This window comes from Myotis yumanensis, unplaced genomic scaffold (assembly GCF_028538775.1).
Source record: "Myotis yumanensis isolate MYYU_CA2020_CCGP unplaced genomic scaffold, mMyoYum1.0.hap1 SCAF_3, whole genome shotgun sequence".
Lineage (NCBI taxonomy): Eukaryota > Metazoa > Chordata > Mammalia > Chiroptera > Vespertilionidae > Myotis > Myotis yumanensis.
The window spans coordinates 9,313,613-9,334,854 of record NW_027223754.1 but is presented as its reverse complement, the minus strand read 5'-3'; the positions used below and the strand labels follow the sequence as shown (position 1 = coordinate 9,334,854).

General features: G+C 40.9%; 1 protein-coding gene and 1 pseudogene across 1 annotated transcript in view; one reads left to right on the top strand and one right to left on the bottom strand.

The window, feature by feature from the left end:
• The first annotated feature begins 6,477 nt into the window (after positions 1-6,477).
• LOC139005925 (septin-2 pseudogene) lies at positions 6,478-7,718 on the top strand (annotated as a pseudogene).
• Positions 7,719-12,258: 4,540 nt separating this feature from the next.
• The window catches only part of LOC139005924 (cytochrome P450 4V2-like), a 32,092-nt gene continuing 23,108 nt past the window's right edge, over positions 12,259-21,242 (bottom strand). Inside the window, exons 8-11 of the mRNA XM_070408237.1 lie at positions 19,012-19,114; positions 14,660-14,794; positions 14,388-14,567; positions 12,259-13,008 (exon numbers count right to left, since the gene is read on the bottom strand). Of these exons, the coding sequence (XP_070264338.1) occupies positions 12,836-13,008; positions 14,388-14,567; positions 14,660-14,794; positions 19,012-19,114 (591 nt within the window). The 3' untranslated portion in view covers positions 12,259-12,835. The remainder of the gene's footprint in view (positions 13,009-14,387; positions 14,568-14,659; positions 14,795-19,011; positions 19,115-21,242) is intronic.

The window sequence follows — 21,242 nt, the reverse complement described above, 5'->3', positions numbered from 1 at the left end:
AAAAGATGTCTGATGTAACATTTTAGAAGATTTTACTTAATATCCATAACCAACTTGAGAGGAGATATAAAATGAAAGAACTTTAATAGTTAATACCCAATAACAATATTTTACAAATTAAAATGATATTCAAGAGCAACACTAAAAATCAGAAGTCTTAATTTATCTCACTAACAGTTTTTCACAGTTCAGTGCTTCATGGGGGTAAGTACCTTTATATAGGTGACCAAGACAACCTAGTCATCTATTTGCAACAGAATTAAAAAAATGGAAAACATAAGTAGAAAAATCATCTACTTTGATAGCTACAGAGACTCCAAAGATGTAAAGAAAGGAAATAACTTGGAAGAGAAGATAAAAATGAAAAAATTGGAGTGGGGAAAGGGGTCAGGTGATGACAATAAGAATATATGATGAAGAGTGAGCTAGGGATGGAGGTGAGGAGGGGGAGAGAGGAGGGCAGTCCTGGGTTCTTCAGACTATGAAGTGTTGAGCACTGCACACAACCCTGCTGGGGCGTGTTCTGGGCTCTGGCGAAGATAAAGGTCAGCATTATGATAGGAACCCTGTGCACACTGTTAAAATAAGTACTCTTCTCCCTCTCTATTTCACGTAACACCCCCCATGTCAGCAAACTAATTAGAAATTCATATTTTGTGTTCTAAAACATGCACATCTTTCTTTTTGTAGGATGATTTTATTATACCAAATGGTACATTTCATTTTATTTGCCTCAGTTTCTGGTGGTAAGTAGAGATTTACCTTGAGTATGAACTGGAAATAGCTTGTTTCCTGAATTTGATTAAAAAACAAGAGGGCATAAGCCCAGAGACAGAAATCACGCCACAGCCACATACATACATGTGGGAAAATCTCACACCATCCACTGCAGGGAAGGGAGGAAATAAAATCATTTTATTTATTTTCCTCTTAAGGTTACAGGGGTTTTCAAAGCAGGAAGGAAAGTGAGTTGAAGGAGTTTATAGTCATGGGAAATTATGTCTATATGTATATTTCTAACTATATTCATTCCTATACCTATATTCATATGCAAATTCACATCACACATTTAAATTATATTTAAGAGGAATTTTATAAAAATAACCAGATGTCTGGATTTGCCTCATTGATTAGTCAGTTTTCTATAAAGCAGTCAGTTTAATGCAAGACACACATACACACACATACATGCAATTTTGGACTGAAAAATATTATGCAAATATTTACACAATTAGACTTGATACAATTCAATAATTTACTGCTATTAATTTTTCACTTCACATAATGTCCACTACATTTGTTTACAAATTACTTAACCAATATTCAGAAGGATATATCAATACAAGTAATTTTGGCCCCTTTGTTTATTTGTTATTTAGGATGAAAACTTAAGCACTTATTGTTTTTAAATGTTTACCTTTATTTTTTTATTATTATTATTTTGCTCTTGTTGTTGTTAATTCTCACCTGAGGGTATTTTTTCATTGATTTTTTGGAAGAGTGGAAGAGAGAGGGAAAGACAGAGAGAGAAACATCAATGTAAAAGAAACACATGGATTGGTTGCCTCCTGCACAAACCTCACCAGGGCCCAGACCGGAATTGAACCCAGGACCCTTTGGTCTGCAGGCTGACACCCTATCCGCTGAGCCAAACCAGCTAGGGTAAGCATTTACTTTTAAAGTAACATATATTACAGTTAATTTCTATTACTGTTGCTAGCATTTTATGCATAATAAACATTTTTAGCATATGTGAAAAACAGCAGTCTAGGTAAAAATATTTCAAATAAAATAAATTCTATTACAGTTAATAATTTAATTTTTCTTTGTGATGAGTTTCTTCTCAGGTTATTATATTTCTTCATTGTAAAATAATAGTGTTATTTCATTGATAAACAATCAGTGATAACTAAATGGACATACTTTGAACAATGGACCCGACAATGCATTCTTTACATATGCATATGGAACACTCACAAAATGTGACCACATACAAGGCTCCAAGGCAAGTCTCAACAAATTTTAAAGAATTAAAATTACGCAGAATATGTCATCCAGTCACAGTGGAATTGAGCTAAAAAATAAAAGACTACTGAAAAATCCCCAAATGTTTAAAAATTAAGTAATACCCTTTTAAATAAATATGGGTCAAAGAAGAAATTTCAATGGAAATTAGGAAATAGCTCTAGCCAGTTTGGTTCAGTGGATAGATCATCAGCCTATAGACCAAGGAGTCTTGTGTTCGATTCTGATCAAGGGCATGTACCTTGGTTGTCTCACATCAATGTTTCCGTTTGTCTTTCCCTCGCTCTTCCACTTTCCCTGAAAATCAATGGAAAAATATCCTCAGGTGAGGGTTAATAATAATAATAATAATAAGAAGAATATGGTGTTTAGGCAGATCAGGAGAAATTGTCATAACTCTCAGGATGGACTGTCCAACCTCCCTTGTGTCCTCAATATTAATGGCACGCTTTCTTATTTCTCTTTACCTTTATTACTATTAATCATTTTGTCCCTTTGCTTTTCTATTGATTATTGATATTATTTAAACTAATAATTTTATTAGAAAAAAATTAAATTTTATAAGGTGATGAAAGAATACAGTGATGCCCTGTCACCACCAATACTTTTTGACATTGTGTCTTATTTATCTGTGTTGAACATGTTTAACAATGTGAAATAGTTTGAAAACATAATGCTTCACCCTCAACTATTTCAACATACATCATTCTACACAAAATACATAAAAAATTTAAAAAGATCCTTTTATATCATCTGAATTGTCCCCCAAAGGTAATGTATAGCTATTAATCAAAATCTTATCAAGATTCACAAATGTATTGGTAGTTTTGTCTCAATAGTCAAATTTCAGAACATTCTACCCACCACTTTTGTTTCCATGCTGAACTTGAAAATGTTGTTGTTGTTGCTAATCTTCACCCGAGGGTATATTTTAAATTAATTTTTAGAGACAGTGGAAGGGAGGGAGAAAGACAGAGAGAGAGAGAAACATCGATATCAGAGAGACACATGGACTAGTTGCCTCCCAATGCGCCCCAACCAGTCTGGGGATCAAGCCTGCAACCCAGGTATGTGCCCTGGACAGGAAATCAAGCCCAAGACCCTTCTGTCTGCAGGCCGACACTCTGTCCACTGGGCCAAACCAGCGAGGGGGAACTTGAGAATTTAATAATAAAGCTTTCTTGCCAAATTAAGTGATCAACATTTTTGTGTGTTATTGCTGCATTCCCAGATAATTCCATAGCACCCTGAAGATACAAAATTCACTGTTCTGGACTCTACAACAAGAGTGGGCAATCTTTTTCTTGACAAGGCAGAGAATAAATATTTTAGGCTTTATAGGTCCAGAGACAAATTCACCAATATTATATAAGTGTGTATATATAATCGTTTAAAATGTAGCCATTAAAAGATGGAAACCATGCTTCGCTCGTGAGCTATACAAAAACAGGCAGCCGGCTGCGTTAACCTGCAGGCCATAGCTTGCCCACACCCTTTCCTGTTAGGAAGCAGTATTATTACATGTGATCTTTTAAATGTGGGGATGTTGGGCTGAAAACAACCAAACTCACAGTCTTGCTAAGAAAGTATTTCTTTTGGTGTGAGATACAGTAGTTTACTTCCTTCTCTTTGACTTTCTGTATGCTGACATTACAGTGTAGTGATTGTGGGGTGTAGGGGGTGGAAGTGGAAGAGAGTGTAGTGGGGAATAAATGGTGATGGAAATAAAGGAAAACACCCTGAGGTGCATTATTTTAAAATATAAATATCCACCCAGTAATGTTGTTATTTTTTAATAAAACAGGTTTACTTGCATCCTGAAAGACAGTGTTACAGAAATGCTGCCAAGGGTAGACAAGACAGTAGCCATTTCTGGACATTCTTTCAAGCAATGCCCACACCACATATGTGGTAAGATGCTTTACTAGAATGAATAAATACTAGCTTTTGCCCTGGCCTGCTGGCTCAGTTGGTTGGAGTGTCATCCCTACACCAAAAGGTCGTGGGTTCAATTCCTGATCAGGTCTCTGTCACATCGATGTTTCTCTCTCTCTCTCTCTCTCTCTCTCTCTCCCTTCTTCCCTCTCTAAAGTAAAAAAAGACACAAAAACATGCAGGGGCTGATGGCTGTTTTCAGGTTGGCCACACGCCCTTCAAGGTGGAGGTCCCCGCTGGGGTGCCTGGCCACCCTGGGTGAGGGGCTGATGGCTGTTTGCAGTCTGGCCACAGCCCCTTCAGGGTCGGGGTCACGCTGGGGTGCTTGGCCTACCTTGGTGAGGGGCTGAGGGCTGTTTTCAGGCTGCCCACACCCCTTTCAGGGTGGGGGTCCCTCTGGGGTGCCTGGCCAGCCTGGGTGAGGGGCTTAGGGCTGTTTTCAGGCTGGGTACAGCCCCTTCAGCTGCAGGCTGGAAGCAAGTATCTGGATTTATTTATCTTTTATCATTGAAATTTTGTAGCCTTGGTACCACTTGAAGCCTGGGTTGCCCCTGGAAACCCAAGGTCCCAGCCCCTCCTTGAGCAGAGGCCACAGCGGCTGGAAGCAGGTATCTGATATTTATTTATCTTCTATAATTGAAACTTTGTAGCCTTCAGCGGAGCTCAGGGCTGGCAGGGAAGATGGGAAGCTTCACTTCCTCCATTGCCGGGGGCAACTCCAGCTCCATGGCCGCCGCCATCTTAGTTGGATAATTGGCATATTCACTCCTGATTGGTTGTTAGGCATCGCTTGTGGGCGTGGCTTGTGGGTGTAGCAGAGGTACGGTCAATTTGCATGTTTCTCTTTTATTAGATTTAATGTCTAATGATTAATCTGTATTCTCTTTTTTTAAAAAAGGTAGGAAAAATATTATAACTTTTATATTCAGAAATAAGTTGAGATGTTTGAGATTTGTATAATCAACTATAGCTATATGAAATCCAATAGAAACGGGGAAATAAGTTCAAATGACTAGCATTTGGATTTTAACTTTCTGCTCTCTCCATTCACAAAAAGCACAATAGTGGAAAGCAAAGTATCAAAGATTTATTTTCAAAACAATGATAAAACAAAACAACCCCTCCCAAATTAATTATTAAGGTTTCATGTTTAATATTTAAGTACTAGAGGCCCAGTGCACAAAAATTTGTGCACTCAGGGGGTCCCTCAGCCTGGCCTATGCCCTCTTGCAGTCTGAGACCCCTCTGAGGATGTCCACCTGCTGGCTTAGGCCGGCTCCCTGGGGGATCGGGCCCAAGCTTAACGGGGTCTTAGTAGCCACTTGTATTATATTATTTTAATGTTATTTTGGCTGTTCATAACCAAAAGTAACATAAAGCCGGGTCCCTGATTGTATCAGCATCCTTTGGGGTGGGGTTCCTGTGTTTCGAGCATTCCTTAAATTGTAACTTACAAAAGATCTGACTTGTGCTATATTGGCTGCTGTAAGAAACAGTTGGATCAGCAAAAGGTTGGAGAATTTTGCCCAGGTAACTGTTAGTGTTTGTTTTTGTTATTTAATCCTCATGCGAAGACATCTTTCCATTGGTTTTAGAGAGAGTGGGAGGGTAAGGGAAAGATGAGGAGAAACACATCGATTGATTGCCTCCTGTAGGAGCCCTGACCAGGGCCCAGGCCGGGGAGGGACCTGCAACCGAGGTACCTTCCTTGGTCAGAATCGAACCTGGACCCTTTGGTCCCAGGCCGAGGCCCTATCACTGAGCCAAACCGGCTGGGTGCGGTAACTGTTGCTGAAGTTTAGCACACTTTTATCCAGGACACGCAGTGATTCAGTTATCTTTTTTGTGAGTTTTAAATGTTCCTCTTGTAGTGTCTAGCCTATTTTCTGTTGTGTGAGGTTAAGATAAAATGCAAGCTGTAGGGGCTCTGGTGGAGTTGAGAATTTTTAAAACTCAGTCATGGCAATACTGTATTTTACAAGGGCTTTGCTGCTCAAATCCTATATAAAAAAGGCTAATATGCAAATTGTCCCCTGGACCAGGAGTTGGACCAGGGGGCAGGCCAGTTGGTCAACCTCCCTCGTCCTCTCCCCAGGGTTGGCCCACCCAATGGGCCCCATCGATTGGCCCCATTGGGGTGGGCCAGCCAGACCCCGCCCATGCACAAATTCCTGCACCGGGCCTCTAGTCTCATAATAATTCTATGAAGAATATCCCCATTCCGAAGATGACAGAAACTTAAGCTAGGTGACTTGCCCAAGACCACAGAGGCAGAAGAACAGGAATACAAACTCAGATCTTCATGACAGAACTTTTTGTACTAAATAGGAGTTACCTGAGAAGCCTTAATCTTTGTACACCCTGAGCCTCATTATTTGTTTTCTTTGAGAACTTTTGTACTGAGGTTGTTTAAGTAAGTTTTGGAGAATGAGTTATGGAAATTATTTCACAAGGATGGATATTAATTAAATACTTTAAGAAATGAGAATTTGGAGCAGATGGCAGGTGCTGGGTGGATATGCGGCGCAGTCGGTTGGCTCTTCTTCGGCTCCTCCGCGGTTGACGGAACTTCACTGAAGATGTCTAAGCAACAACCAACTCAGTTTATAAATCCAGAAACTCCTGGCTGTGTTGGATTTGCAAATCTTCCTAACCAAGTTCACCGAAAATCAGCGAAAAAAGGTTTTGAGTTCACACTAATGGTGGTCGGTGAGTCGGGGCTAGGAAAATCGACTCTTATAAACAGCCTGTTCTTGACGGATCTTTACCCAGAAAGAATCATACCTGGAGCTGCAGAGAAAATTGAAAGAACAGTCCAAATTGCGGATTCTACTGTTGAGATTGAAGAGTGAGGGGTCAAGCTGCGCCTGACAGTGATGGACACACCCGGCTATGGTGATGCCATCAACTGCAGGGATTGCTTCAAGACCATCATCTCCTACATCGACGAGCAGTTTGAGCGGTACTACATGACCAGAGCGGCCTCAACCGACGGCACATCGTGGACAACAGGGTACACTGCTGCTTCTATTTCATCTCGCCCTTTGCACACAGACTTAAGCCCTTAGATGTTGCGTTTATGAAGACGATACACAACAAGGTCAATGTTGTGCCTGTCATTGTGAAAGCTGAAACCCCCACTCTGAAGCATTTGAAGAAAAGAATTTTGGATGAAATTGAAGAACATAACATCAAAATCTATCACTTACCTGATGCAGAATCAGATGAAGATGAAGATTTTGAAGAGCAGACCAGACTTCTCAAGGCCAGTATCCCATTCTCTATGGTTGGATCCCATCAGCTGATAGAAGCCAAAGGCAAGAAGGTCCGAGGCCGCCTCTATCCGTGGGGTGTCGTGGAGGTGGAGAACCCAGAACAAAAAGACTTTCTGAAGCTGAGGACAATGCTCATCACACACATGCAGGACCTTCACTATGAGAACTTCCGTTCTGAGAGGCTCACAAGAGGCAGCAGGAAGGTGGAAAATGAGGACGTGAATAAAGATCAGATCTTGCTGGAAAAGGAAGCTGAGCTCCGCTGCATGCAGGAGATGATCGCCAGGATGCAGGCACAGATGCAGCTGCAGATGCAGGGCAAGGCGGTGCCGGCGCAGTTCACGGGCACCACGTGTGAGAAAACATTTTTCAAGATAAAGGAAGTATTCCAAATGAGAAATACAGCTCTGTGTTTTCAAGAAATTGTTGGAGAAGTAAGCATCCACACTTCACAGTGCCTGTGGCCCAAGAATTTAATTTTTTAAAAAAATTGTTGATGTGTTCTTTTGTATGAAGTACTTTTAAAATTTATATTCATTACTAGAGGGTAGACATTATATTTTGTGAGTGAACTTTGCATTTGCATTTTCTTCCACCTTAACTAACCACTAATGTTAGAATTCATTTCCAGAGATCAGTCGGCATGTACATTAAAATGATTTGACTGGCCTAACCAACTAGTCATGGAGGAGCACTTTTTAAAAAAATATATATTTTATTGATTTTTTACAGAGAGGAAGGGAGAGGGATAGAGAGTTAGGAACATCAATGAGAGAGAAACATCACTCAGCTGCCTCCTGCACACTCCCTACTGGGGATGTGCTCACAACCAAGGTACATGCCCTTGACCGGAATTGAACCTGGGACCCTTGAGTCCACAGGCTGACACTCTATCCACTGAGCCAAACCAGTTAGGGCTGGAGGAGCACTCTTGATTTGTTATTTACCCCAAATATTCTGAGTGGTAGAGATATGCATTTAATGACATAGAAGGTACCCGGCCATTTACTTACCCGGAGCACCATGTGGAGATTCTTCCCTGCCTTCCTTTCTGTTTGATCACAACACCCAAGACCAGTTTTGCTGCTATAATACAATACCGTTAATTCATCTGCACATTCATCTGTTTACCAAATGAAAAATAATCATGTAATGAGATATATGCTTATACTGAAGTAGCTTTCTTCTAAAAACAGGCTTTTACGGGTAAATTTTAGAAATTTCTAAATTCTTATACTAGGTCATTTTTTAAACCACTGGGCAGGGAGAACTTGTTACAGCCACTTTTTGTAGTGTTTTCCACTAATACTGATTATACTCTGCTATGGAAAAAGTCAGAGTATTCATGAGCTCCAGTTTTCATATTGCAACTAAGATTCTAATCAACACAGTGAGAGTCAATAAACTATTTTTTACTCCACTAAGTTAAAAAAGAAAAAGAGAGAGAGACGTCATTAATTCCTATATCCCCATTGTCGTCTCACCCCTCTCTCACGTTGTCATTTTACTGATGAAATATCGAGTTGGCAAAATTCACAGAACCACCAGGTCTTGGCAGAGTGGGGACGCCACCCAGCTGTCCAGCCTGCAGAACAATGCTTTTCAGAGTAATTCCTTAGCTGAAGGGCTCAGGCAGTCTCCAAGTGGGAATGCCTCATCATCTGATAGTTTTCTTACTTGAATTTGGAAGAATAAAATATTTTCCATTTTTGTTTTATTTTCAGTAACATTTGTCTTTTGAAGAATACCCAAACAGGGACACCAACCAGAATAATGAATGTCAGTGAAGTGGTGTCTGGATTTTCACTGAAATCTTATACACTTTCTCACCTGGGTAAACTAAGATTTCCTTAACAAGGTGACTGAACCATTAAATAACAGTTGTGGATGGTAGCTCTGATGGGCACCCATTTTATGTTCACCGATGTCATGGACCAATGACATGTCTTCTTCATGTGAAAAATTTTAATATTTCCTATATAATTAGAGTTTATATTTGAATTTAAGCTTAAAATAATCACTTTAGTGTTCCCAATTTAAAAATTTTTGAAAGATTTTGAGATAAATGAACTTTAATTAAGAAGTTATTTATTTAGAGTGATCTTAGGTTCACAGCAAAAATTGAGGGGAAGGTGTAGAGGTTTCCCATATACTCTCTACCCGCACATACCCACAGATTCCCCATCATCAACATCTCCCACCAGAACAGTGCATTTGTTATAATTGATCAACCTGCATTGACACATTATAATCACTCGAAGTCCATAGTTTACCTTATGATTCGTTCTTGGTATGTTCTGAAAGATTGAGATTCCCAGTAGTTTAACCCTAAACTAAGTGCTGGATTACTATACATGTGCAGCTTCTCTTCTCATTAATGATGGGAGAATTCTAGAAGATCTGTGCTCTAATGATACACCCATTTACAGACCCGAGTTTCATAAAGCAATAGCATATTGTAGTAGAGATTTAGAGTCTAGACCTCTATCTATTTCCAGCTCTGTCACCCCCTAGTGGTATGACTTTGGATAGAAACTTACCTCTGATTGATCTTATCCCCTTGGAATGAAAAAGAGTATAACCTGATAAGGTCTAAGGTGCTTCCAGCTCCAAAAGCCATTATGAGGGACTGGAGATCACCAAGAGGAATCTCTCCCAATAACATATGATGTGTAAAGGTAATTGTGATGTTATGTAGAATGAAATGAAATGAAGGCCATAGTACACAGTTAAAAGGGAAAGATGGTGGCATAGGTAAACACCTGTACTTGCTGCCTCTCACAACTACTACTAAAATACAAAACAAATATCATCCAAAACCACAGGAAGGCTGGCTGAGTGGAAGTTCTACAACTAGAAGGAAAGAAATAAGCACATTGAGACTGGTACGGAGGTGTGGAGGTGTGCGCAAAATGGGCTGGCAACTGGGTGCGCTGTTGTTTTTTTCAATCGGGAGGGAGATACAAGCTCCCAATTGCTCTGAACTCCAGTTCTGGGTGAGACTCTGGAGACCTAGACTCATACGGGGAAAAACTGGACTGTTTGACATCAGGCCAGAAAGTGAGGGTGGCTTCCTCTCAGAGGTGCTTGCAGCAATCATTGTTTCTGTGCGGGGGAATGGGACACAGAGATGTGGAGATGTGGGAACCTTCCAGTGCAGGACTGACTGGCAGCCATTGCTGTTTGCTCCGCCATGGTGATTTTCTGAGACCCCACCCCACCAAAGCCGTGAGCAGTGGCTTTCGCATATGAATGGCCTGTCCTTTCAAAGCCTAACCTAACACACTGCAGCTGGGTCAGAGAGCTCCAAAGCTTCCAAAAGAAGGCCCAAGACTTGGCAGCAGCAGACTGCCTTGCTTCAGAGCTGGGCCTCATCTGGGCACTTCCAAACCCCAAACAAAGAGGAGGAATCTGCAGATCTCCCTGTAGCTCCTGCTGGGTGGCCTCAGGGAGTGGCTGACTGTGCACCTCCTTGGTGATCCAAGAGCCAGTGTACCCAGTGTTCAGTGTGAGACCATACCGGATTACAACTCTTCACATCCATAAGCTACACACTCAAAGGGCAGACTCGGTGAGCAACAAAGCCCCACTGAAGCAACTCCTGCCATATAAGGGTGTCTCCAGCATAGCAGTTCTTCCATTGTAGACACAGCTGGTATTCACAGCCAATTGTTCTGGAAGTCAATTCCTCCTAGTGATACCAACAGCAATCAAGGCTTAACTACAACAAGACTGTGCACACAGCCCACAAATGGGTGCACCAAGAGTGTCCACCTCAGGTGATTGGGGAGGCTGATCCATTGGGCCCTATAGGGACACCTAGCACACAAGGCCACTCTATTAACACAGGGAAGGAGCCAAAATGTGGAGACAAAGAAACGTCATAAATGAAAAAAATGGAGGAAAGCAAATGACTGGATATAGAGTTCAAAACCACGGTTATAAGGTTACTCAAGAATCTTCTAGAAACCTCCGAGAAATTTAATGAGACCCTCAAGTATATGAAAAAGGACCAAGCAGAAATTAAGCATACATTGACTGAAATAAAGAATAATATACAGAGATTCAACAGCAGACTAGAGGATCCCAAGAATCAAGCCAAAGATTTGAAATACAAAGAAGCCAAAAACACCTGACCAGAAAAGCAAAAAGAAAAAGGAATCCAAAAATATGAAGATAGTGTAAGGAGCCTCTGGGACAGCTTTAAGAGTACCAACATCCGAATTATGTGGGTGCCAGAGAAGAAAGAGAGCAAGATATTGAAAACCTATTTGAAGAAACAATGACAGAAAACTTACCCTACCTGGTGAAAGAAATAGACTTACAAGTCCAGGAAGCGCAGAGAACCCCAAAGAAGAGGAATCCAAAGAGGATCACACTAAGACACATCATAATTAAAATGCCAAGGGCAAAAGACAAAAAGAGAATATTAAAAGCAGCAAGAGAAAAACAGTTACCTATAAGGGAGTACCCATATGACTGTCAGCTTATTTCTCAACAAAAACTATGCAGGCCAGAAGGGAGTGGCAAGAAATATTCAAAGTGATGAATAGCAAGATGATACAACCAAGATTCCTCTACTCAGCAAAGCAATAATTTAGAATTGATGGTCAGATAAAGAGCTTCACAGATAAGAAAAAGCTAAAGGAGTTTATCAACACCAAACCAGTATTATATGAAATGCTGAAGGGTATTTTTTAAGAAGAGGAAGAAGAAAAAGGTAAAGATAAAAATTATGAACAAAGTGACAAAAAATACGTATGTATCAACAAGTGAATCTAAAAATCAAGTGAATAAAAAATCTGATGAACAGAATAAACTGGTGAATATACTCAGGGTTATAGAAAGGGAGTGGACTGACAATTCTCCGGGGGAAGGGGGTGTGGGGGGGTGTAGGAAGAGATTGGACAAAAATCTTACACCTATGGACTAAGACAGTGGGGGAGGGGGAGTAAAGGCATGGGGTGGGGTGGAAACCGGGTGGAGGGGAACTATGGGGAGGAAAAAAGAAGAACAAATGTAATAATTTGAACAATAAATATTTATTTTAAAAAAGGGAAATAGGAACAGAACTTATGAGTCAACTTGTAAATGATCTGCTCTCCTTGATAAAATCTGAAAAGTATCATCATCATAATTATTCTAGTAACTGATGCCACTAATATAATTTTTAAAACCTAATCTCAAGCCTAAGTATTTAATTACCCTTTACAAATTAAATGTATAAGTATATATGTATATTTGTGTTCAACAAGAATACCTTAACAAATTTCTGGAAATTCAATTAACATATCCTTTGGGTATGTCAATTCAAATTGAATTGGCCTATGGATCCCTCTGTTGAAAAATGTATATGTTTATTTGGGTACGGATATCAGTTAACTCGCCGTTGGGATCAAGAGCAAGGGTAAGATAATGGTGGTGATGAAAATATAAAAAAATATCTCTTTTTTGAATACTTGACCCCAAGGGAAGTGGTGATAAGAAAAAGTTTGGTGTAGGGATTAAGAGTATTAAACACATGATCTAAACATTGTAAATGCAAAGTTTCTCTTAAAGAAAAACTTTTATTCCTACTAAGGCACAGCCCAATAATAGAGTTAGGATGCATCTACGTTTCTCCTCTTCAACTTGATCCAGATGCCATTAGTAGGACGAAGAATCAGCTCTCCTGTCAGACCAAGTTCTTCTCTTTTCTGGTTGGATTCTACCCAAAAATGCCTCAGGATGCATGAAAGAATGACCTTTTCTTCCATCATGGCAAACCTTTGACCTTCAAATTAATGTAAATAATATGATCTTAATTACAGACATATCTCAAATGGGAGAAAGAACAGGTACGATTAGAGGGAGCAAGTGATATTAGATTTTCACAGTAGGCCCTGCGGGAACCAGTATCACTCAGGATTCTTCCTAATAATATAGATTCTTGAGTGCCCTTCCCTGGTCCCACCCAGTGCATCTGAATAGCTCTGAGGACAAAGAATCCAGCCCACGCAGCACCCAGGTGAATCCTGGGCTCATTGAAGTATGAGAACCACTACTCTAGAACGCTTTCCTACTGGGCCTTTTATGTAGTTTACTATAGAGTTACCAGGCCTCATTGTACCAATGCCTGCATTTACATAAACAGTAAAACCCCAGAGATACTAAAGCCAAAAGTGTGTATAATGCATGGCAATGTGCATTCATTTTGTTGAAATACTTCTGCTGGTCCTATGCTGAGCATTCTCTATTTTGGTTCTGAAAAAAGCAAGTCCTAAAAGAAATAAAAACAGGTTAAATAAACTAATTGTTATAAATAAGCTTTCTACCATATAAAGTATATTCTACTTCAATCCAAAGATCTACATTTTAAAACTCTACCATGAAACTGGTTATGCTTTATGTTATGGGCTGAAGGTATTCCCCCCAAATTCATCTGCTGAATTCTTAACCCTCAGTACCCCACAATGTGACTGCATTTGGGGATAGGGCCTTAAAAGAGTGAGTAAAATAAAATGAGGTCCTTTGGATGGGCCCTAATCCAATCTGACTGGTGTCTTTATGAAAAGAAGAGATCAAGCCCTGGCTGGGTGGCTCAGTTGGTTGGTATGTCATCCCATTCAGCATAAGGTTGTGAGTTCAATTCCATCAGGGCATATACCTAGGTTGTGGGTTAGATTCCTGGTTGAGGTATGTATGGGAGACAACCAATCAATGTTTCCCTGACATCAATGTTTTCCTCTCTCTCTAAAAATCAATAAAAACATATCCTCAAGTGGGGATTAATTAAAAACACACACATACACACACACACACAGAAAGAGGAATAAACTATGTGAAGACACAGGGAGAAGACATCTATCTACAAGCCAAGGAGAGAGGCCTCAGAAGAAACCAGCCCTGCAGACACCTTGATCTGGGACTTCTGGCCTCCAGAATTGTGAGAAAATAAAATTCTGTCATTTAAGACACCCAGTCTGTGGTGCTTTGTTACAGCAGCCCTAGAAAACTGATATACTTTACGACAGTCATAGTAGAGTGGGAGAAAAAAATAAAACAAGTGTTTTAACAGACTTGTATCTGACACACCACATCTCAAAGACATTATTGTAAGAAACCCCTGTCATGTGCACCTAAAATGTCAAACCGATTCTGATGGATACAAACCTATACAGTTTCTGGGTCCAGCAGAGAAGGGCACATATGCATATGGATGGCGTCCCATCGAATTCTCGGGAAAGAACCGCTCTGGCTTGAACTCCTCAGGGTCTGGGAAGTACCGTGGATCTCTATGCAGTGCGTAGGGAACGAGGACTATTTGAGAGCCTTTCACAACCTTGTATCCCCCTGTCATGAGGCAGTTGATATGTCATGAGAACAGAGCAAGACAGACACAGGAAAGTCCACTCTCCCCACTACTCTCATGAAAGAATTCTCACCAACATCACAATCTTCATTGAGACCACGGGCAATTATAGGCACAGAAGGAAATATACGAAGGGTCTCCTTAATAACACACTCCAGATATTTAAGTTTCTTCAGGTCTTCTAAGGTAACAGGGCGATCGGAATTCCCTGATCAAAGTAAATACATGGAGTAAAATAAATGAAAGAAGTATTTGGGCCTGGCAGATAAGACATCAAAAAAGAATATATTATAACATCAATATACTGAACGTTAAATACCAACAGCTAAAGTAAAATTCTTAATAGTATAGATAATCAAAATAAAATGAGACAATAATGCTAAGTAAAAAATCCAGAAGCAAAAGGTCACATGTTCTACCATTAAATTTGGAGGAAGTACTCAGAGAAAATAAATCCATAGAGACAGAGTGTAAATGAGGTGCTGCCAGGGCTGGAGGAAGAGAAAATGGGGAGTGGCTGATTAATGGTGCAGGGTTTCCTTTTGGCTGCTGAAATGGGTTGGAATTAGATAGAGGGGATGGTTGCATAACATTGTGAATGCATGAAACTATAAGTTTAAAACATTTAATTTTAAATTCTCAGAGCCTCCTCCAGAAGTGTACCTTCTCCCGGGTCAGACTCTTGGACTCTCCCCATAGCCTGTCCCCCGAACACCCTCCATTCCCACCTCAAGAAGAAACCAAAATGGCTTCCTGGACCTGCCAACAGGAGAAAAAAACATGGCAGGAAGCAAGTGATCATATTGAGAAAGCAAAAAATGAGACAGACCAACTCAATGAACAAGCCAGTGAGAAGATTCTGAAGGCGGACATATAACAAATTCTGCCAACCATTGTTTTTCAGAAGAGGTAGGAATTGATGGCCCAAATACCAACTTTTCGAGCAACAACATTTGCAACCATCTCTATGACTGCACTGCTCGGAGACACACATGGAAAGGCACTGTGTTATTTAATCTGAGTTGAAGTACAGAATTGAAAAGTAATAAATCAGGTCACAAAACAGATTTTCATTGCGATGAAAACCCTTCCTTGGAATATAGTTGCACCCAAAGAATTTCATCTGAGTGCAAGCCGTGATGCATTTTCAAAGTCCATGAAATATCTGGAAAGGATTTGGTGAAATGTTCACAGCCAATGCAGGATAAAGCCAGCAGGAAGAGGCTGAGAAACAAAAATCTGGTTTATGGCCATTCTGATGCAGGTGCAGATAACTTGGGAGAGATCATTGAAGGTGGTATTTGCCAAAATCCAATTCATTACTACTTGCTTCCTGATATGGAAGATGAAGATGGGGAAGGAGAAGAGAAGATGATGATGGAGGGGGAGACGGAGAGGATTCAAAGCTACCAAGGAAGAAGCTGATGAGGATGAAGGAGTCGGTGACTAAGGAACACGGATGGATTCCAACCTTCTTTTTAAAAGTTTCCTCCAGTCACTGGGAGCAAGTTACAGTCTGGGTTTTTGTTTGTTTGTTTTGCTTTACTCTTAGGCTCAGTCATTCTGCTCTTGAAGTCTTTTCTCTCCCTTACATCCTGCTTCTCAACTTTTTTTTGGGGGAAATGCCTGAATAGAATAGATTGGGAAAAGAATCTCTAACGCTTTCTCTTCCAAATTCACTTTTTTTTTTACTCTTAAAAGTATTTTTATTTTTTCCATTGATTTTTATTTATTTTTTTCTCCATTGATTAATGTATTACATATGTGTCCCTATCCCTTCCTTTCCCCCCCTACGCTGCCACTCATGCCCTCAGCTCCTTTTGTCTGTGTCTATTGGTTAGGCTAATATGCATGCACACAAGTCCAATTTCATTTTCATCCCTTCCTGACTCAACAAACACTATGTGGAATCAATGCCCCTGTGCTTCGTGGTAAAGAAAAACCTTCTGCTTACCTTGCTCCACTGGAGGCTGGAGGCTCAGCCCGCGCAGTAGTGCAAAGAATTCTAACTTTTTTCCTCCTTTCTCTGTACACTGAGCACACAGATTACACTGTGCCTCTGTGAATGTGGACAGTTAGCATTTACCAATATACACCTGTCTACTTTCTCTTGTATGGCACATCTTTTAAACTAAAAAAAAAAAAAATGGGTTTATAGAAGGTCAAAGGGTATATATGAGATTATTGGGTTAGGTAAGTAGGCATTTTGATAAAAAGGCTTCCACTTTGGTATGTTTAATTGTGATGTTTAATGGACTTCCTTGCAGTTTAATATGATACTTTTAAAATAAAATTATCTCCTAATAATGGCTAGGACCCTGACACTCAATGGAACAATAGCAGACCTGCAGAATTTTATTTGGAACCCGTCATTCTCTATTGTAATTTTTCCCTGTTTATTTTATTTTATTTTTTTGGTTGTTTCACTGGAAAGAAAAGATAATGCTCAATTTTAAACATTAAAAGTGTACCAGTTGCTTTCCTATAATGAAACTAAATATGAACTTTACCCCAGGACAAAAAAAAAGGAATAAATACTTATATCTCAATATCAACTAAATGTAAAGTTTATCCCAGTAATCAAAAAAAAAAAAAGGAGGAATACTTACATCTCAATATCCAAAGATCAGATGCTCAAAAAAGTTTTAGAACTAATACTGGGGATAGAAGAGAAGTGAGGCACAATTAGCAAAAGCATGAGAAGTGACAGAATAAAAATTCTAGTAAAATGGTGTCACTGATCATGTGAGATCCAAAAGCATTTGTGACACCTGCATTGGGCTAGAAATTGTAAAAAACACAAATGTGGGACAACATTCCAAAAGACCCTGGGTTTCTAGAACACCCAATTTGCCCACCGGAGGCAATCTGAGAGAAATTCAACTTGATACAGGAAAAATGAAATGATGACAGAAACAGAGCCCAGAAGTTTAGATCATCTCCATTCTACAAAACAAAGTCTTCCCTCTTGGTATGAAAATCCAGTTCTCACACCATCTGGACATGAAATTACTTTTCCAACTTCACCTCTCAATGGGTTCTAACAAATGTTCTGAATTCCACCTGTCCTTCAATGCTTAGTATTATCTTCCAACTTCTCCACTTTGCCATTGTGCAACTGGAGCCTCTCTTTCTAGAATGTCTTCCACCCCCTCCTCTTTTCCTTTTATTCCTTCCCCACTTTGCACTAGAAAATTCCATCAGATACCACTTGGTTGGTTGGCCAACCCAACCTTTACCTTTCTCTTCCCAGCCATGGGCAGCCATATGACATGTGATTAATCTGATTAAACAAAGGATTAAGTTGATGGCTCAATGCAAAGTTCCTTTGTGGTAGGCTCATCATGACCAATAAATATATCAGTCCTAATCCCTAGAACCTTTAAATATTACTTTTTTGGGGGAAAGGTGCTTTTGAAGATTTTATCAAAGATCTTAAAATAGAGAGATGATCGTGGATTATCCAGGTGGGCCAAGAATGCCGTCACGAATGTCATGATAAGAGAGAGCAGAGGGAGATTTGACACACACCCAGAGAAGAGAAAGTGATGTGAAGATGGAGACAGAGATTGGAATGATGTGGCCATAAGCCAAGGTATGTTGGCAGTCACCAGAAGGAATGGATTCTCTCCTCGGGCTTCCAAAAAGTGCAGCCCTGCCAACACATTGATTTAACTCAGAGATACACATCTGGGCCTTCTGGTTTCCAGAACTGTAAGAGAATAAATTTCTATTGGGCTCAGTCACCCAGGTTGCAGAATTGGTGACAGCAGTCAAAGGAGACTAATATTATCCTTCATCCCTTCCTCCCCTTTCTTCTTGCCTTAGAGATAAACATGAGGCTCAGAACAACAAAGAAAACAAAATCCACGATGATGAAAATGACAGAGAGAGAAAAGAGCAAGCCCGGGATTCTCCCAACAACCCTACAGGCATTAGCCTAGGAGCCCTTACCTACAGGTTACTGGTGGACAAAAGAAATGTATGTCCCATCAGCTTAACCCATGGAAATCCTATATGGAACAGCTCTCCTTGACCCACTAACCAGCTTCACCTCTCATGTCTGCTTTCCGCTAGCCCCTTCTTCCTCATATCGCCCAAGCACACAGCCATGACTTGATACTGTCTACACAGTGTCTGCTTCACCTATGAAGCATGAGGTCCTTGAGGACAGTGACATTTATCAGTGTAGCCCCCGCATCTAGCCTGGTGCAGTCACATGCCAAGCAATCAAAAAACGCCTGTAAACAAATGGATGAGGTCTTACAAAGGACATTAGCCCTGGAAGGGTTCTCATATGGCAGCCTTCCTGCTTATTACAGTGTCTTTAGAACAGACCCAATTGCACATTCTTAATGAGCAAGAATGTCATTTGCTTCAGTGACTTGGGACCTTCCGTGTAAGTAGTGAAAGGGCCATACATACCAAACACTTCATCCAGTTCATTGTTCAATTTTTTCTGGACTTCTGGATAGCAACCCAGAAGGTACAAGGCCCAGTTTATTCCAGCTGCAGTTGTATCATGGCCCTACAAATGTAAAATAAAAAAAAATAGCTTAGAAAGCAGAGTTCTATTGAGAAGGTTAGGGATGCTAACTCTATTTTGAATTGGCTCTGGATTTGACAGCAGTGACGTGAGCCCAGACAGAACAAGTTAATTTTATACAGTATTTTACCTCTGTGGGGAGCAAACCAATGGAACAATCCCTTCAAAGGGGATGCCTCTGGGTACAGGGACATTCAATACGACAGATCACATACTTGGTGAGATGGCTGGGCTGGGCTAACAGGAGGCATTCCGAGGGCACTCCGTGCACTGGACTGTTTTTGAGGAAATAAAAGTGTGACTTTCCTGAGCCAAGTGGCCAGATCTGAACTTATTCACTGTCCCCCATTTGTACGGTCAGCTTTACTCGGACACCAGGGAGCACACGGCTGGTACTGAGCAACAGTCTCCACATCAAGAATTTGATGAATTGCCCCATTTAAATCTTGCAGAGTTTGAGGCAAAATAACAAACATTTTGTAGAAATAAACTCAATTATTCTTCACAGAAAATCCCTGGGGGCCCGGCCAGCATAGCTCAGTGCTTGAGCATCGACCTATGAACCAGGAGGTCATGGTTTGATTCCTGGTCATGACATATACTTGGGTTGTGGGCTCAATCCCCAGTAGGGGCATGTAGGAGGCAGCCAATCAATGATTTTCTCTCCTCATTGATGTTCCTGTCTCTCCCTCTCCCTTCAATAAAAATATATTCTCTGAAATCAATATATATGTATACTCTCCATGGGATACTTGATCCTCCTATTCACATTTTAGAGATGACAAACTGAGCCCCCAAAAGATGCTACATGACTTTCCCAGGTCCCAACAGCTTCATAGGAGGTAGAGGCAAGAGTAGGAACCTCAGAGTTTCTGATGACAAAGCAGAGTCCACACTCTTCACCTCGGGGAGCATGGGGGATCCGGGGTGAGGAGACTCCAGCTCCAATACTGAGGGTGATACCCTGGATGAACTTATTCTCTGTTTGTTCAGTGTCTTTAGGCATCAGCCCCTTATTTCCTGTGCTCATCTCACCAGGACACTCCACATGCAAAATGGTAAGTTCTTCAGAAAAAAAAAATGTATTTGAAAAATAAAAAATAATATTAAAAATCTTACTGGTCCATTTACCCTATGCAACACAAATGACCACTGTAATATTTCATTTCCTGGACAGAAGTCTCTGAAGGGCTTATTTTAGCTCCTAAGTGGAATTGTTGAGGACTTTTCTGCAATTTAAAAAAGTTTATAAGTCTCTGTTGTGGCATGATTGTATTTTCTCACACTTGCAATTTCTTTACAGAAATGACTCTGAACTCCAGACAAAAGCTGGCCCATGTCACTCATTTGTTTAGCAAAGTCATAGAGGAAGTGCTCTTATAAAACTTTTTTAATAGCTTCTCTTGAATTTGAAAATGAATTTCCTGTTTTATTTTTGTCTGCGACCCAAAGGCAGCAAACACAACGCACAGAGCCAACAAGTGCATTGGCGGAACTGCGCAGGGCAAGGATCAGCCAGACCAGAGCATAAAAGGCCTGGCATAGATACAGAAGCATGGAACAGATTGTCTGTTCCATCTCAGAGGAGGGGGTGGGTGTGTGAGTGGGTGGGAAGAAATCAACCATGGTCACGCCAATCCAGTGCATGGGCACCCTGAGTCCCCTGCCCTGGCAGACGGCTCTTTGGAAGCTTGGTTTGCACGTATCCAAACACGGGTGCACGGGCACATGGCCCCAGCAGTAGAAACTCAGACTTCCCCCTTCTCATATGCCTGCCCACAGACACAGTGGTCACGTGGTATGAGCAAACAGGTCCTCTGAGTCCGCCCCCCAGCAGGCTGCTCCTGGGTGCCTCTGTGTGCTGGGGTCCAACCCCAGCAGGTCCAGGGGTCCCCAAAGGTGTGGACGGAGTCGGCGAAGAAGGAATGACATGAAGACTGGGTTCAGTTCATCAGCATAACGAGGTTCTCCCTCCAGGATCTCCAGCAAAGTTCTGGTCAGGATCTCCAGCGAAGTTCTGGTCAGGAACTCCAACCAAGTTCTGGTCAGGATCTCCAACCAAGTTCTGGTGCCATGTTCTCTCGCTAGGTTCTCCAGCTAGGTTCTCCAG